The sequence below is a fragment of the Siphateles boraxobius genome, unplaced genomic scaffold (assembly GCF_051911475.1).
Source record: "Siphateles boraxobius isolate OS27281-9 unplaced genomic scaffold, OSU_SipBor_1 77, whole genome shotgun sequence".
Taxonomy (NCBI): Eukaryota; Metazoa; Chordata; class Actinopteri; order Cypriniformes; family Leuciscidae; genus Siphateles; species Siphateles boraxobius.
Window position 1 is genome coordinate 13725750 of NW_027509205.1, and position 18929 is coordinate 13744678.

Consider the following 18929-nt stretch of genomic DNA (forward strand, 5'->3'; position numbering starts at 1 on the left):
TGAACTCTGAAGTAAAAGTGTAATAAGTGTCAATACAATTTTTCTCAAAGAAATGTATTCTTTTATTCAGTCCCAAACAAGTCCCCAACAGCCTCAGGACAGCAACGCCAACTCAAGCAGACCAAACGAAATTATCAACAAGCAGAAAAAAAAAAATATTGAATACTGGAAAGAAACGACCAAAACACAAAGTAAATTACAATGTTATCTGACCCTAAAAAGAGAATTCACACTGGCAAATTACCTGAGTACAATAAAATGTCCTAAACTAAGAAAAATGCTGACAACACGCAGACTGAGTGAACACAGCCTGGCCATAGAAAAGGGTCGGCACAGACAGAGCTGGCTCCCACAAGAGGAGAGACTCTGCTCCAAGTTTGACAGGGGACAGGTAGAGATAGAGCTGCACTTTCTAACCTCATCCCCCAAATATAATACACTAAGACAAAAACACTTCCCAAACATTTCCCAAATATACCCTGAATTCTAATCCATATCAGACACACAGAAACTCCCATATTTACTGGGAGAAATGCACAAATGTTAATAATTGCTGCAAAAAAATATGTCTCCTCATGCCATGAAATGAGGACAACCAGTGGAACCTCAGATGGATAAATAATTGTACAAATAATTATCATTTTGATCGTTTGATATTTTAGTAATTTTTTTTTTTTTTTTTTTACATTTGATACTGATTTCTTTTTTTTTTATTGTTCACTTTTATTTATCAACATATATGTTTGTATATGTCTATAGCTTTGGCAATATTGTGCTATTTTACACATTCATGCCAATAAAGCTCATTTTGAATTTCAGCAAGGATGCATGTGTCATGGTTTCCACAAAAATATTAAGCAGTGACAGTTTTTACATTGATAATGATAATAAATTAGCCTGGTTAAAACCAGACCCTTCTCAGTCGTAACTGAGTTAGGGTCTGGGGAAGGTTCATTGACAGCTCATTTCCAAAGGGGACATCGCTCAAATGCCTCTGTAAGCAATTGCATAGACCTTAAAACCAATCAGATCGATCGTCATCTTGTAAAGCCCGCCTCAACTTTGTGATTGGTGCCTCGATTTGGAAAGATTGGAAATGAGCTTGAATGAGCTCTTCGCCAGACTAACTTGCGGAAGTTCATTTGGTTTTCCCAGGCTAATAATAAATGTTTCTTGAGCACAAAATCAGCATATTAGAAAGATTTTTGAAGAATCATGTGATGTTGAAGACTGGAGTAATGAAGACTAGAAGTATTTTTGATCAAATAAATTCAAAAGTGCTGAGCATAAGAGACTACTTTCATTAACATTTAAAATTTTACCAACCCCAAACTTTTGAACGGTAGAGTACATATGCTCAAATTCCAATAACTAGTTGATTAGTCTGGCTTGAGGAAGATGGTTAGCCTGCTTTAGTCCACCAGACCCTAATCAGACATTTCTTAGACATACAAAACTGCAACACTTCGTAATAATAAGCCAAACTTTTAGACAGTCAACCCTCTGAAATTCTTTGAGAATTCGCATCTCTATTCATTCCCTTTAAAGCACTGCCTTTAAAAATATTAAAGATAAAATTAGATAAACTTACTAGCCAGATATTCATTAGAATAAGTGACCATCTTAACCCATCTCTTAACCCATAAATCAGTGTGTACCTTGCTTTAGTGGGTCTAGTGTGCTTGTGATGGTTGGAGAGGTTGGCATCTCCTCTTCCTCCTCCTCATATTCTGCCTCCTCCACGGTCTCTACTTGTCGAGCCTGCCTTGAGTCTTGACGTGAGTAGATAAACTGTGCGGCTATGGAGACATGAATTCACAAACATCTCCATCACAGACAAAAATGAACATCGATATTACACAGTTTAAGGGTCAGTCATCAATTACTCACCCTCATGTCGTTCCAAACCCGCAAGACCTTTATTCATCTTTAGAACACAATAGAAAATATTTTTTATGAAATCTGAGATTTCTGTCCCTCCGTTACAAGTCTATTGACCCAAAACTGTGACGCATCTGTATGTTCATTCTCGTGCCTCACGCAGCACCTTTGAGTTTGAGATTCCGCAAAAACAAATGACATTTGTTCTAATGCATTAAACAATTAGTTTGAGCTTCCATTTACCATATTTGAGTACTCTTTATATGTACAATGCTTATATGTGAATAAAATCCTGAATTAAATCTGTTCATCATATAAAGCAATCATGTCTCTTCAGAATACTTGGATTAAACTGCTTGATCCATCAGATTTGTTTTACGATCTTTTTATTAATGTTTTGAACCTTCAGCGTGGGTGAAATGACTTTCAATGGAGGGACAGATCTAAATCTCTCAGATTTCATTAAAAATATCTTCATTTGGTTTTGAAGATGAACAAAAGTCTCATGGGTTTGGAACAACATAAGTAATTGATGACAGAATTTTTATTTTAGGGTGAACTATCCCATGATTCAACATGTTAATGCAAGTATGGGGATTTTTTGGGGGGAAAAGATATATTTTTATAAATGGCACTGCACTTGGTCATATAAGAGTAAAAAACCATATCAAATCAAATTGTTTTTTTCAATTTAATCCAACATATGGACAAATTAAGTGCAAATGATAATAAATATTATATACAATCTTCAAATAAAAAAAACAAATAACATTAGGAACATTTTGCAGATTTATGACTTTTCAAAATGATCGGAATACTCAAAATAAGGACTTTACACAATTATTTAAATCACATGTAACTTTAATGAAAACACAAACCAGTGGCAGGAGAGATGCAGTAGTCATCCTCCACTGACTGCCCGTAGTCATCATCCTCAAAGTCTATAAAAAAGGAAGAAATTTAGACAATTCTGTTTTACTCCAAACCACAAAAGCTAAGTTATAGTTAAAGCAGTTCAACTGCATCAACAAACAAAAAGTTATTGATGGGGACAAAAAAGCTTTGTTTAGTCAGCTACACCACCTTAATTAATGCAACGACAGTTATTAACAAAAGTGAACGTCAAAAGTCACTAAAACTGAGTAGAAATAGATTGAATTTAAGAACACAGCTGTTACTTTTGTCTTATTTACTAGACGGCTGATCTGTGATCACCCAAACAGACAGAAATATAAAGGCAGTATGCAAAGTGACTGTTAGTTGTGATTTGAATTAAATACAAATATTTAAGTTTAAAAGCACATAACTGGTTACCAGGTGCACAGTCCAGCTGTTACCATCTGAAACAGTGACACGACAGCAGTCTGTCATAATCTCTAGCACTGGACTCTGTATAAATAAACCAGCTAACTAGCAATCATACAGGCCTCTTTACATAAAAGCGGCTAAATATCAAATTTCCCGTATATACCTTCGTCGTAGTTATAACCTCGGACATTCCTGTGGCGGGACATTTTTTGTTCGAAGGTTTTCTTTCACGTAAACGATATACGCGAGGCACAATATAAATTATCAGTGCAAAGTTTAGACATGCGTCTCACTCCAAAGCCGCCATGTTTACGGCCATCAGAAGCAGGAGTGACGCGCATGCGCAGTGAGAAAATACACAGTCTTGGATTGTGAAAGCCTCTAAAATTAAATAGATTCTAAAAGCCAGATTAAACAATGATATTTTAGTCAAAACTGGAATCTATGCGGAGATTATAGTTAACACGGTAAATTTTGTAAAGGATAAACATACACTTTTAAGAAAATATTTAGACACATATGGGCCTAGATTATAATATGTAGGCCGTTACAGTAACTATACAGTGAAATAATATAGTTACCTAGTGTAATAGAGACTTTTTATTCTACAATGCAAAGTGTATATAAATCAAACATGAATTAACACTGACACACATGACAACGTGTAGCTAATGTCAAACTAAATTATTAATGATGAGATTAATTAGATTAATACAGTTGCATGACAGTTGGGGAACCGCCGACAATCGGTTTTCCAACTTGCTTATCTATAATGTGTATATTTTTGACTCGTTGTCGTGTGTTTAAGTGATCTTTTGACATCTATATAGCAGCCCAAGTGGAGAAAAAATCCCCTGTAAGGTTTATCTCTCCTTGGAACACAAGACTCTGCAGCTGCAAAACCTACTCCTGGAAACCACCTTCAATCTCTCTCCTCCTCTCTGCTATATCAGATTTTTTAGGATCTTGATCTTTCGGTTTCAATACTTTCAATAAATCGATGGCCCTATACGGAGGAATCACTTAGGAGATATGAACAGGGAACTAAGCTGATTGCTTAGTTCCCAAATGCGCCTTTCAGTCTTGGCTGTAGGAAACATAGGGAGAATTATCAAAAAATATAAAGGAGAGGATAGGAGTTTTGGGTGAATGCTGAATCAATTTGAGTGCCATTTACATTGTTATGTCTTATAATTCAGGAATAGTGAGGTAAAGTATAAGTGAAGTTGTTCTGTACAGCAGGCAGATAAGGAGAGAGATTTACCACAGTCACTAATCTGATACTGTTTGTGCTAAATATGGTTTCATTCACATCTGCATGACATTTAAACTTTGAGAACATGTCTAAATTTAACTTAAAACACACTCAGCACTGCAGATATACAGATGCTTCGTTGCTTCATGCTTTCTTAGACTGACCCAGTTATATCAAGTCTACAGAGTAGGTTGCAAAGACACAGGCGGGAGGGGTTCTTTCCATGTACAGAGAAAGCATCCTGATGCAATTTTGTACAATGTTATTTGTACGGATATGTAAAATTTTTGAAAAAAATAAAAAAAATCAGATCATACAAAAATTTGCAAATTCATATGAATTAACCACCTTTTAGCACAAGTATAAAATAGTTATGAATTGCCATGAGAGTGTATTGGAGAAGGAGTTTGAATGAATGCAACAAATATGCATAACTAAATAGTGTGTTCTTGCTTTTATTTAAAATGTCTTACTTTCTAGTCTGCATGAAATGAAAGTTGCAATAGTCTTTTCTTTCCTGTGACATATATCCTAGTGAAACGGATTCTCGAACAAGGAAAAATGTAGTGCGGGACTTGATTTTTCCCATTGAGAATTGACAGAATCATCGTGGTTTGCTATTGCTGTGATGTCATGATGTGAGTGACAGGTTGTCCCGCCCTCACACTAGTAAACATCATCAGAGTAGAGAAAAGAAGATGATGATGATGCAAGAGGGAGGGGAAGTTATTTTGATTAAAGATTATGAGGACACTGAATTTAAAAAAAAGTTATGATGTGCACAGATCAATTTATAATAAATACTGCAATATTCTATACAAAATAAGGATTCTCACTTCTGTTGTCAAGGTGACTTTGAATGAAGATTGCAAACAGTATGGAGGAGAGATGAGATGAAGGATACAGGAGATCAACATCTGACTGACCCAGGATTCACCTTAGGTGTGGTATGTGTGTGTGGTGGGGGATGTTTCATTCACTGTAACTTTCTAAAAAGTGTTACCCACAGGTTGTCTCTGTGGCTGGGCCTGGGTATCATGGTAGGGGGATTAGAGTATAGATCAAGTTCAACATTTTAATTAGGCATTAAACAGTGGTCAGTCTCAGTCTTACTCTCTCGCATCACTAAGTCTGTCTGTTTGTGGCGTCTGTTTCCAGTATGACTCACAAATATTTTGAGGTCAATGGAAAACTCTGCACTTTAACATCATCACACATGTGCTCACATGAAGTGATTCTCCTTGTAGCCTACATTTGATGTTAGGCGCATTTTAAAAGCTTCAGACACACACTCTGAGTGGGGGGGCAACAGGGTTGGAGAGAGTTGTACAGTCTGATTTATCATCAAATTAGTTAGGCCTGCATGTTGCATTTCATAACTAACTGCAATATAATTATTCATATTCTTTAATTGATGGAATTGATTACACTAATTTCCGGAATAGACCTACCTCATTTTGATTGGTCAGTGTCATTCTTCATTCAAATAATTGGACCTATAATTTGACCCAATTTGAATCGAAACATTGTGAAGTTAGTACTGAGAAACAGTCTAACATGTTTTTAGATTCTACTCCGTTTGATATTCTGTTATTTACGGAATGTAGGCTAATTCAAAAAAAATTTAGGTTGTTGTTGTATGACACCACCACAACACATATTAATTAGTTGCGATGTTGTGTAATCTATGAGTAGGTCATAAATCACATGCCCTCATGGGGAAGTAGACTACTGAAATAAAATGGCGACTAATTTTTATTTTTTCTCTATCTTTTAATGAAGCACCCCAGTAATAACCCCTCCTTGTTCTGCAATGGATGGATGAGCGCTCTCACTCATCGGCGCGCAGACACAACAGAGGCGCGTTCACGAGCTGCCAGCTCTGCTGAGCACGTGAGCGTCAGTGGTCAGAAACAATGGCTCGCGCTGACCGATATGGTAAGTGATGGTCACAATGTGCCAACCAAGTAAGCGCAAAGGCAACCTATAAAACAAAAAATATAGACCACAACCCTCAAGGGTGTGTGAAAAACAGGGAGAAAGAGAGAGCTTGCTGGTTATCCTTGATGATTAGCAATTACGCAGACTAATCACATGGCAACAGGTTGGACATGTCGGAGAACTAAAACAAGCTGCACTACTTTTCAGTTCCAGACAAATAACCTGATCGTGACTTTCAGTAACAAAGTATGCATTGTGTAACTTTGGTACTGAAGCAAAGTGAACATATCAGCAAACGAGAGGTGGTACATTTCTGGAAAAGTAAAAGCGAAACTGTTGCAACCTAATGAAAGTGAGAGAAGGGAAATAAAGTAGTGGATTTAAAAGAATTCCTAGGAAATAACAAAATAGCAGATTTTGAACGAATATAATTTTAATTAGATTTCAGGATAGTTGTTTCCATAACTGAACACCTGAACTTTGTACGGATTCGAAAAAGTATAGAATGATGTCAACGTTTCTGAAACGTGTAGGCTATTCGTTCATCGTGACGTTAAGTGCTGTGGCTGTGTGTTTTGTGCTCTGAAATTAAGCGCAACAATAGCTTACGGTTGAATCCACGTTATGATACATGCGGAGACCAGTCCAGTTCATTTCTGGAACAAATGACTCTTATGACCGGTTCTTTTTAGTGAATCAAAAACATACGGCGCCACCATGTAGTCAGATTCCAGAACGAACGACTCTTATGAACTAGTTATTTACAGTGAATCGAAAACACCGAATCAGTTAATGAATCTCCCCATGTCCTACTCGAATTGTGAGGCTCGTGAGACTTGTTCATATGGTTGTTCATATAACGTATTGAATATAAATATTATGAGCTTTGTTGTATTCAGTGTTGTTTAATAAAAAATAATCAATTGTTACCACATGTTTGTTTAGTATTTGTATTTAAAATACAGCCTATTAATTACTGGTTTGCAATTATGCTGCCTCTAAAAGATCTGTTAAAAGTCACACAAATCTGGGTTTTGCGGGAAAAAACGGTTTAGGAATTGTATTATATTTATTTCTGATTTGTAATATTTTCTGTTAAAATGTGAAACGATCGTCACTTGGCAAATGAAATAAGAACACTTTTAAAAAATATTATAATTAAAAATAATAATAATCTCGAACTGGACTCGTTAAGAGGAATCGCGATCGGAACCATCCTTTAGGATTCCGTTCCTACAGTACAGCCTCAGTACCGCAGGAACAGCGCTAAGCTGCCCGGACCCCTCACGCTCTGTTTCCCCCTGTTTTCCAAACTTTTACTCCCACTCAGAGTCCACATTGTCCTCTAAGAAACGCACTGCCACCCCTCCCTGCCTTTTTACCTCGAAAAACACAATATAATTGTTCTAAAAGCACAACAGTGAACGATTAGCGCGGACCTCCTGCTCCAAAGGCGCTCTGATGAGTGAATAGTAGAGGTTGCGCGCATGCGCAGGACCCGAGGCGCCAAATTTAGCGGGAGGGAGAGAGACAGCCCTAGCTTTGTCTGATGGATCTGTTTACAATATCGCACACTCCGCTAGAGCTTAATACCAGCACTTCCTCCTCGAAGAGGAGCTGACAGCACTCAACTTTAGCACACTTGAGCCGAGCGCACTCATCATTACCTCTCTACCCTCCTCTTAAACTGCGGGATGGCGAGGCGGCACAGACACAGGTGAGATTTAAGTTTTATGCATTTTGATGAACTTTCGCTTATGTATTTCCTTATATTATGAGACTGCGCTCCATAGTCACATGCGGGCATTTAGACGCAATGCTGGACAGTTCGTGCTGATACCATTACATTTATTAAATGCGTGTTCAGAAATGTAGTGCTTATATTTGGTTGCAATTTTCCAAACGCACGCTTCTCTCCGGGAATGTTTATTTCTTCTGGTTGGGCTGCGCGGCGCCGCGCTGAACAGGTGGATGGCATGTGCGCTCCCCGCTCGCGCCCGCGCGGGGGTCTCGCGCTCGTGTTCATTTAAATTTTCATTCATTCACATTGCGCGCAGGTAGAGCGTGCAAATCCGCTGGACAGGTTACGGTGAGATTCGGTACTTCCCCAAAAATCACACACTTATATTGATTCAGAAACAATTGACGAGAGGCACAATTTCAGCGGCAACGTAGTGTGGTAGAAAATAGCGGGCGATTGCAGAAAACTCTCTTCATGTTCGTGTGTGTGTTTTTTTACGTTTTATTATAACGTTTGGATTAATTTTGAGATTACATGTGAGCCGGATGGATTATGTCCACTAAATTTTCTAAATCCGCCTTACAATTGTCGGATTTGGAACAACTAGTATTATAGTCTTAAAGGGATAGTTCACCCAAAAAATGAAATTCTGGCATCATTTACTCACCCTCATGCATAAATTAATAAATTAATAAATTAATAAATGATCATTCTAGAAGAAAATTTCAGTTGGCACTTAGAGACTTTTGCATTTGAACTCTTCATATATATATTAGTCAGAATGTGAGGGTCTGACAGCCTCGGTTTCTATTCACTTTTACTGCATCTTTTTTTCCACCCATACTATGAAAGTGAATGGTGACTGTTGTCATCCTGCCTTATATTTCCTTTTGAAGAAATATCAAGGATTTTAGAAGAAAATAAGTAATGCATGTTTAGCATGAGGGTGAATAATTAATGACAGAATTTTCGTTTTTGCATGCACTGTCCCTTTATGTTTGTTTCAAATTTCAAAGCCATCATGCAGTTCATATGCATGCACTTTTGCATTAGAGACATTTTAAAAGCTCAGACACAGGCATTTGATGTTGCTATGGTCACCTAAACTACTTAAGACTTAGACTGATGTTTTTAAAAAATCCTTTGAATAAGGTTACAGCCACAGAGAGTCTATTTTGACAAATATTTAAACTCGCATGTACAATTAGTCAACAACCGTCATTGCACACTAAGATAAAACCGTATCTATTTGACTGTATTTTTTTTTTCAGTGAGCTAGCTGCGTTTTGCATTTCAAGTTCCAAGTTTCCAAGTACTTGTAATCAAAGAAGTGAGCTATCATCTTCATCTTTTGCTTTAAGCACTGTCAGTAAGGATAAACGTGGGTTTAAAAGTACGTATACACATACACCTGTGGTACAAAGAGCAGGAGAACATTGTTCTCCACGTCTGCTTGTGCTCTATCGTGATTGGCCAAGAGCTGGCCAGGTGAGATGGTTTTGACAGTACCTGTGCAGGTCTGAACACGCTTCCATCATGAAACAGTGCCAGTCCACGCACACGCTCACTGTTTCTGTGGAAACCAAAAACATCAGAACAGGTTTCTCTGAGCATGTCCCCCCTGCACCCTAACCTGCCGGCTGTACTGGTTCATCCACTCTGGTTTTGTGTTGACTGTGTTATCGCTTAATTTTACTATAATGCGTGATGGACTTATGGGGGTGAAAGGGAGTTTTTTATGTATATCAACAACCGCATCTAACATTTTCATGAGGATCTGCTCGTTTTTCCTCATCCTTCATGTTTGCTCTTCTGCTGTTTCACTATTTACCCCCAAACCCCCCCCCCCCCCCCCTCCTCCTACTCTTCTCTCTGGTTATTACCCTACTCTACTTATCTCACAATCTTTCATTTACCCTCCCCTCCAGTGTTTATAGTAGCGACGAAGATGATGATGATGTGGAGATTTATGATCATGACTACGATGGTCCTCATGCCAAGACAGGAAAACGACACCTCGGCAAGACACGCTGGACCCGTGAGGAGGTATGCAAAACTCTTGTCTGGCTGGAGTGTTATTTTTTAGTATAACCCTTAAAGAAAACATGCTTGAAAAACAGAAATAAGCTTTAAAAATATTTCATGTTTTGATTTTTTTTTTTTATATAATTACTAATAATGCTAAAATAATATTTTAAATATTTATATATATATATATATATATATATATATCACATGTACATATATATAAGTCACATGTACAAATGTGTGTCTATATATATATATATATATATATATATATGCATATGTTTTAACAGCTATTCTTCCTATAATTCAAAGCAAAAAAGCTTTCATTGTTTTATGGTCTTGCCACACTAAGTTTTAGATTTTTGCACCATTTGACAATGTTTTAGAGTAGTGTTTTGGGGTACTTTGTTTTATATTGCATCCTATGTATTCGTTAAAACTTAGTTTAGTTTAACTGATAACTTTATTCTTCAAATAGCTTTTGTGTGGTGTTTATTTAATGGAATATAATGTATTTATTGTTTGTTTGACAATGCATAATTTGATTATGTATTTAATCCTATAATGTTGACTGTTTTTACAGGATGAGAAGTTGAAGAGGCTGGTAGAGCATCATGGTTCAGAAGACTGGAAAGTCATTGCCAGCTTTCTACCTGTGAGTTTATGTGTTTGTGTCTATGATTGTTTAAACGTGTGTGTATATGTGGCTTGTGTATTTAAGCTTTAGGGGGTTAGGTTAGGCTATGTTAGGTGTGGTATTTTATATATGTGCATTTGCATGTGAATAGCCAAAGGATCAGGTACTGTAGAAGTGTGTGCACGTTTTGGAGGATTTTGCATAATTGGGTATTCCTCATTGGTTGGCCTAGTTTGGAACAGAGTCAAATGGGGGGGATATGGCAAGGTTTCAGAATCCACTGTGCACCTGCAAGCACACACGGATGTACAAACACACACACTCACACACACACACACACACACACAAATGTGCACCCAGGTAGAAGCATATGTTCACATACAAATGTATAAAACTTCTCAGGCACAAACACAAACAGATGCTAAGCTTAATGTAGTAAAAAATAGCATCTATATCTAGTTAGAGATTGCCACAAGGCAATCTCAACACATGAACAAGAATTAGAAACTAAAGCTGTTTCATTTCTGATTCACTCTGTGGGGTTTCCGAAACACCTGGGATCTCGTATTAAACACAAAAATTACTTTAATTCAAGTTACACACCACATTGACAATACAAAATTAGTTTCCATTCTCACTGTACTTGTGTATGTGTTTCACAGAATCGCACAGATGTTCAGTGTCAGCATCGTTGGCAGAAAGTTCTCAACCCTGAACTTATCAAAGGGCCATGGACGAAAGAAGAAGACCAACGGGTAAGACATCTACAACGGCAACCTGACACACAATAACCATACCGCAACCAATGTTACCTCAGATAGCCAAAATACAGCCACAGGATTGCAATTACACAACCAAATAATCCACATGCAGTTGAGGGGTGAAAGTAAAGATTCATTGAGCGGGTAATGTGTTGTAATGATTAACTGGCGAGACCAGGTGTTTCTCCATTTATCGTCATTTTTATGACCCAGCAGAAGTCATTAGCAGGTGTATTTTTGCAGATATTCATCGTAATACCACTATCTGTATCTGTGTGCAATCTTAAAACACTTATGAAATGTTAGTTCCCTTTCTCTCTGGGTTTGTGCTGGCCTCCAGTACACCCCCTCTTTCTGCATACACCTCCTTTTCCTCAATCACTTGCTCACCACAATTTTCTTTTCTCTCTGTCTTAGGTGATTGAGTTGGTTCAGAAGTACGGCCCCAAACGTTGGTCTGTGATCGCAAAGCACTTAAAGGGGCGGATCGGTAAACAATGTAGAGAACGCTGGCACAACCACCTGAACCCTGAGGTGAAGAAGACTTCCTGGACTGAGGAAGAAGATCAGATCATCTATCAGGCACATGAGAAACTTGGAAACCGATGGGCTGAGATTGCCAAGCTACTCCCGGGCAGGTAAGGAAATGCTACTTAAACGCTTATATTCTACGTATTTGTATGTGATAAGGACAAACTTATGTTATTTTTTGTTATCAGAACCGATAATGCCATAAAGAACCACTGGAACTCCACGATGCGGCGGAAAGTCGAGCAAGAGGGCTACCTTCAGCACGCCGCTAAAGTCAGCCCGACTCCACTAAGTAACGGCTACGCTAAACCTCACCTCCTGAACTACAATCACACACCGACCAACACATCCATGCCGGCCTCTTCCATGAGCAATCAGTATCCGTACTACATGCCTGACTCACAACGGGTACGAGAAAACTTCTCTCTCATATGTTTACCTGTTTAAATAATAGTATTGTTGGCCATTAGGATTCTGTATTCTTCAGTTGGTAATTGATCTTTTATTCCCCTTGTGTTCAGGTGCCATTTCCACTTGCTCTTCAATTGAACATCTTGAACATTCCTCAACATGGCACTGCTCCTATCCAGGTAACCAATAAGTCAATTAAACTGTTCTGTATATTAAGCAGGGATGAATTTAACTGATCAAGAGCGACAGTAATATCATGTAATATAATGTTTCTATTTGAAATAAATACTGTTCTTTGAGCTTTCTATTCATCAAATCATTAAAAAAGGTCACTGTTTCCAGAAATAAATTAAGCAGCTCTACTGTTTTGTTACTTTTTGGAGTAAAAATTCAGCTTAACCATCATGTACCACCATGTTTTTGTTGCCACCAATCTGACGTGTTTTCTCTCTACTTTCATATTATTTCGATGCTCCTAGTTTTTTTATAGGATCGCCTTCAGTTCAAACTCACAACTCGGACAAAATACAACATTGAGTTTTGTTCATTTTGCTCCATTTTGATTCCTGTGATATAGAGACACTACAGCGAAGAGGACCCTGAGAAAGAAAAGAGGGTGAAGGAGATTGAGATGCTCTTGATGTCAACAGAAAATGAGCTGAAGGGACAGCAGGCACTACCAGTAAGTGTGTGTGTCTGTGTTTTTGTGTAAGTTTCTATGTGTGTGTGAGATTAATTGGAGGAAGCATCTGGGGGTCTATTTCACATTCTAACTGCTTGGCTAAATTATGCAATTGTGCCTTATCACACCACAAGCTCTGTTTAACTCCTTGTGCAACTCCGAACCCCCTCCCAACTTCACATCATTCAACTCAACAAGTTCCCTTTCTCTCTGACTGTTCTTCCTGCATGCATCCCTCTCTTTATTTTGCTTAATTTCTGCCACTCACTCCCATACACAACTTCTGTTTCCCCTCCCTCTCTCACAGATTTCCATGAACGGCTACAGTGGGTGGAACCGAGGCTCTTTGACGGACAGCTCGGTTGGCGTGTTTGTTTCAGTCCCGGCTCCATCTCTAGACCAGGGATGCCTTCCAGAAGAAAGCGCCCATGGCAACACAAACAGCCCAAACAATGAATCCAGCTCCAGTTTACCAGAGTTTATTGATGCTATTGATTCGGTAAGAGACCATAAAAGCACCCTATATTAGATGACCCTGTAAAGGCCAGCTGATAGCCACCGTTTAGTTACCTGTCAACCTCGGTGTCCTCACATGATCTCGTCTTCTCAGGCCCCATCTATCTGGGCCAACTTACACTCTGATAGGAGGTTGCCTAAAACTGAAGCTAAGTCCAGTCAGGGTTCGCCCAGCCACAACGATGACAGCAGTGCCCTTAAATTTCTTTGCTCTACGCCCAAACATTCAGCCGTCAGACACCTGCCCTTTTCTCCCTCTCAGGTAGCTTGAAACTTCTCCGCATAAATCAATCAGTCACCCAATAACTCAGTCATGAGTATCACTTATTATCTGAGCACCATGAATCAGTCTCTTCACACTAACACAAATCAGTCTACATGCGTAGGATTCATCTAAAGGTCATGTCACCATACATAACATACATTTATAACACCCATGAGTGTTTTTTTGGGTGTCATAATGTGTGTGCTGAGGAAAACATATTAGATTGTATTACATCAGCTCTTAGTGCTACACTTTTTACCTCTTCTGAATGACTGTGAAATCAGTGCTTGGCTGTTTTTAGGGAATTAGTTTCCTAGTGATGTCAACCACTACATAACCAAGACAGCATTTGACTTTAATATCAGAAATCGGTTACAATTTATTTTAATGTGTTCCTGTTACAGTGTAATTATACATTTAAGTACTGAGTTATATTAATTGACTACTAGGGTAGGATTAGGGTTTGGTTTGGGGTTAGTTGAATGTAATTCTGCCTAATGTATAGATATTACTATAGTGCATACATGTAACGTGTAACAGGGACACATTGAAATAAAGTGTTACCCAGAAATCATTTGAGTTAAACTTGAAACATTTGAATTTGTACGTGAAGGAATGCTGCATTGTTTTCTTGATAGCCAGGGGCAAATTGAAAGGAATGTCTTGTGAACACTGCATGCAATCACTTTTAATTTCCTCTGACAGATATTCATGTTGCACTTGACAATTTTATGCTTAGAAAATATTTGCAAATTTGTTCTTCATTACAAATATTTGTTCTCCATTACATGCTAGTATTGCTGTTTTAGCCTAGTGAAAGTATTTTATTGTGCAAGTAGGTTTATGCTGATTTTGACCCCATTTCGAGGTCCTCCTACACCTCTGAATGTTAAATATGTGGTTTAAAGTTTAGTATCTGATTGTTGCCTTCCTTTCTTCCTCTCTTTTGTAGTTCTTTAATGCATCAGTGAGCCCAGCCTCAGACAGTCAAAATGTACCGGTCACGCCCTCACCTGTCTGCTCCCAGAAAGCACTGCAGCAAGACCTTGCTCTTCGGCCTCAGAAGGAAAACGAGCTGTAAGGGCCCATTTCAAAACTTTTTGCATTTGTAATGGTTCTTTATTCTTAGTGAAGTTTCCCAATCAGATATAAAGCATAATCACAGGGTGAATTAAATGAATGAGACTTAATGAGATTTATGGGATTCTAATAAAGAATAAAGAACCCTGAATAATTCATAATGTATATATGGGCGTTCTGTTTCAGGTTCCGGACCCCCAACCTGAGACGTTCTATCATGGAGTGCTCTCCTCGCACACCTACTCCATTCAAATCCACACTGACAATGCAGGACACCAAATACGGACCTTTGAAAAGGGTGAGACTATAAACAATTTTTGAATAAAAAAAAATATATATATATATATACCGTTTTGAGTTTTAGACTATCAGAGTGAGGATAAAGAGAGTAAAGGGACATTTTGGCTGGTCCTAACTTTCTAAAAGGCCATTAAAGGCCTGTTTGAGGGTCAAGGCTTGGTTTTAGGGATAAGGTTGTAATTAGGTTTAGGGTAAGGGTTTGGCACTTAGTTGAGATGGGTAGGGTTAGGGTAAGGAGCTAGAGATTGCAATGTGTCAATGAATATCCTCACAAAGATAGATGTAAAATTGTGTGTGTGAGTGTGCATTTCATGCTCTCTGGTATTCAAATTGTACGCTGTTTTGTGTATAATTGAATATAAAACACTAAAAACTAAAAAAAAAAAAAAATGAAATATTATATTTTTAATGCACATTTTAAGATTTGCTAAAGAATTAATAGTATTGCGTAATATATATACATATTATATACATATATGTGTGTGTATATATATATGTATATATATATATACACACACATATATGTATATATATATATAAGTGAGAGTTAGAAGATGCCAAAGGTAATCTGAATGTAAAAAAGGGGGAAATGAACATGCATAATTAAATATGAAAAAATTATCCAATTAATTTGAAAGCATTTAATATCGGCCAACAACCAATTTGGAACCGTATACATCATGCATCACTACTTTATACTATAGCACCACTATATTTTACTCAAGACTCTATTCTGGTTTTAGGCCCACAGCCCTTCATTGGACTCTGGAGTGGTTGGTACAATTAAGCAGGAGCCTCAGGAGTGTGAGATCAGCGTCGGGGGGATGCATCTGGACCAGCCTCCCTTGAAGAAGATCAAACAGGAGGTCAGTTTGGGCTAATGTGCGCCCCTTCATTTGAATACATCTCAGTGTGATATTCAAATAGCAGACATGTAAAAACGTCTTGTCTGTAGGTTGCTATTTGAATTTGTTAGTTATATCAGTTTGCAGTCAAACTTGTCTGAAACATCTGTGTAAGAGTGGGGGTGTGAATTGGATATTTGATATTGGACGTAGGATTATGAAAGCAATACACTATACAAATCCGCCAGGCATGAATTACATAGTCAATAACTGATTGGGGTCTATAGGTGGAGTCGCCTTGTCTGCAGTGGGAGGAGCAAGATCTCCACACCCAGCTGTTCCCTTCCAGTGGCTCCGCCCATGACATGCCTGTGAGTATCTTGATTTTGTTCGTATATGGATGTTGATCTCCGCCTCTGTAAATAATTTTCATTTATCAGTATCGTTTCGATATTTGACGACTCCGTTCTCTTTTGGACTTATAGGATCTGTTGACCAGCTCTGTGCTGATGCTTCCTAATGCAGAGAAAACTGAGGACGGACACAAAGCCGCCCAGCTGCCCCGCAGAGCCATGGGAAGTCCTCTGCAGGTACAAAATCTACCATGATGCCCTTATACACACCCATTTAAAATTTTGACCATCAGAAAGTGTCCAGATACAGTTTTGAAATGAACCATTTGGCTTAAATATATACATATATTATGTATGTGTAAAAAACTTTATAGCTCATTTTGTAGTAGCACATATTGACTTTATGACTGCAGGTGCTGAATTGTGCCCTAAACTTGAAAATGTGTGATTTATTAGACACTGAAGCGTATGCTATGCAAAACCAGAGCAATCACCTTCATCTTTGACTTTTTCTACTTCTCTCCATCTTTACTTCCTCTCTCTGTATCCTTTTCTCTCTCGCAGCAGTTGAGCAAATGGGAACAGGTGCTTTGTGGGAAGACGGAAGAGCAGTCGATGCCCTCTGAAGCCACGCACAAATACCTCAGCAATTATTCTTCACGAGCACTGGTCATGTAAAGAGACAGATAGAATGAGACAGAGACAAATATAGAAAGGGAAGAAGAAGGAGGGAGAGTGAAAGAAGACAATCGTTCTGAAAAGAAGTAAAAGAGGAACACTTCAACACTTCTGGTACATTATTTGGGAGAGGCTTCAAGCCATTTTGTAGACTGCACATTTGATGTTAGTCGCCAATGTTTAAGCTGTGCCGTCGCTTATTTGATTTGAGCAACCAAAGACATTCATGTTGTGTTTTTCTACCTTTTTTGATTTAAATTTAATAATATTGTATTATATATTTTGTATTATATATGGGAAATGAATTCTCTATGTGGGTTCTAATTTTATGGATTTTAATATAAGGAACAATTTGCAGTAATTTATTATTATTTTATATTAAGAATAATAATTAACTACGATGGCCGCCTTTGCCAGTGTTTGACCCCAGTATTGCTCACTTCTTAATCGTTAAATGTGTATTAATTGTAAGGAGCTTGTGTAGTCCTAGCATTATCAGAATCATACACCTAAAACTACACAAGATTTGTACTCCATATCGGTGGGTGAACAACAGAACTGCCCTTGCAGAGATCGTATGTATTTCAGCCAAATGCCTGAAAGCACTGCTATGTATTCCTGGCCAAAACAAACCATGTCCAATGCCTAAAAGTGACTTTGCCAAGTTTGAAAGTTCAAGTTTGCCTAATGTAGATCTTTGGTGATATATCTAGCATAAAAAGGTACTCTGTCAGTTTAGTAGTGTTGCATTTCAAAAGCAAAACCACAATGTTGAGCTTTCATTGTATTAGCACTATTTCAGGTTTTAGATCAACTATGCAAAGATTTCAACAGAACAAAAAGTGTTTTTTTTTGTTTGTTTGTTTTTACAGTTTTTGTATTTGCTCAAAAGGAAAAACAAGGTTTACCAAGCATTTTCAAGTCAAGGGTTTAAAATGGCAACAAATTTGCCTTTGCGATGATAAACCATTTCTTGATTATTATTTTTTTTATGTCAATTTGTAATCAGATTTACATTTGGTATTTTTTACTTTTTGAAACACTGAAATGATTGTTGCTTTTATACCTAGTCAGCTTGTTTTTGATATTTCAATCAGCATTTGATACTAAGATTGTAGTGCCCAATCAAAAGCATTTAGCAATAACGTTTTTGTTATTTGCTGCCTTTTTGTATTAGCTTCAAGTACAAACACTTTTTTTACACTGATTATGAACGTTTCATACATTTTTTTTATACAAACTTTTATAACTGCCTTGTAAATAAAGTGTGTTTTTGAAAAAATATCTCTGGCTTAATAGTTTCTTTTCCACTTTATTTTTGAATAGTGTGTTCCTCAATGTTTAATAAAATCTATTCACTTGCACAGATGTCCATAACACTTAAAGGAAACTACTTTCTGTATTTTATGCCAAAGTTACATAAAAAAATAAAATAGTAATTGATTTTAATTATTTCATAATTTTAAGTTAATGAAATACTATACAGTTTAGTTACTCTTAAATAAGTAATAAGTCATATCTGCAATGAAAGAGTGATTTCTAGTAAGTGAAGTTAGTATACAAATATAATTTGTTTTAATTATGAACAATGACTTCTGTTTTATAACAAAAAATAGAAGTATAGAAATATTTAATATTACTAAAAATGGTTTGCTTAAAAAGTTTGGTTTTCTTTATAATAAAATCCAAAGACATGAGGCTTAAAATACTTGTCCA

At 37.4% G+C, this 18929-nt stretch overlaps 2 protein-coding genes across 5 annotated transcripts in view; one reads left to right on the forward strand and one right to left on the reverse strand.

The window, feature by feature from the left end:
- Nucleotides 1-3526, reverse strand: part of hbs1l (HBS1-like translational GTPase) — a 31936-nt gene extending 28410 nt beyond the window's left edge. For both annotated transcript variants that reach the window (XM_077218542.1, XM_077218541.1), the window contains exons 1-3: nt 3353-3526; nt 2760-2822; nt 1659-1799 (exon numbers count right to left, since the gene is read on the reverse strand). In XM_077218542.1, the coding sequence (XP_077074657.1) occupies nt 1659-1799; nt 2760-2822; nt 3353-3395 (247 nt within the window). In that variant the 5' untranslated portion in view covers nt 3396-3526. The remainder of the gene's footprint in view (nt 1-1658; nt 1800-2759; nt 2823-3352) is intronic.
- A 4285-nt stretch (nt 3527-7811) lies between these two features.
- Nucleotides 7812-18111, forward strand: myb (v-myb avian myeloblastosis viral oncogene homolog). 3 transcript variants are annotated; one of them, XM_077219197.1, is made up of 16 exons: nt 7939-8102; nt 10055-10172; nt 10738-10809; nt 11454-11546; nt 11970-12190; nt 12272-12491; nt 12605-12673; nt 13072-13176; nt 13484-13675; nt 13787-13954; nt 14910-15034; nt 15224-15335; nt 16081-16203; nt 16470-16553; nt 16668-16772; nt 17100-18111. In XM_077219197.1, exons 1-16 carry the CDS (start codon nt 8080-8082, stop codon nt 17211-17213), a joined length of 1944 nt encoding a protein of 647 aa, XP_077075312.1. In that variant the 5' UTR covers nt 7939-8079; the 3' UTR covers nt 17214-18111. The 3 variants fall into 3 exon arrangements, with proteins under 3 accessions (XP_077075311.1, XP_077075310.1, XP_077075312.1); XM_077219196.1 differs by lacking the exon at nt 13787-13954 and having other exon boundaries at nt 7812-8102; nt 17103-18111; XM_077219195.1 differs by lacking the exon at nt 13787-13954 and having other exon boundaries at nt 7924-8102.
- The last annotated feature ends 818 nt before the right edge of the window (nt 18112-18929 follow it).

Coding starts and splice junctions, on each gene's coding strand:
- myb (XM_077219197.1), top strand. CDS start 8,080: ATGGCGAGGCGGCACAGACACAG. Junction 8,103..10,054: donor GCGAGGCGGCACAGACACAG/GTGAGATTTAAG, acceptor CCTCCCCTCCAG/TGTTTATAGTAGCGACGAAG. Junction 12,492..12,604: donor ACATGCCTGACTCACAACGG/GTACGAGAAAAC, acceptor CCTTGTGTTCAG/GTGCCATTTCCACTTGCTCT.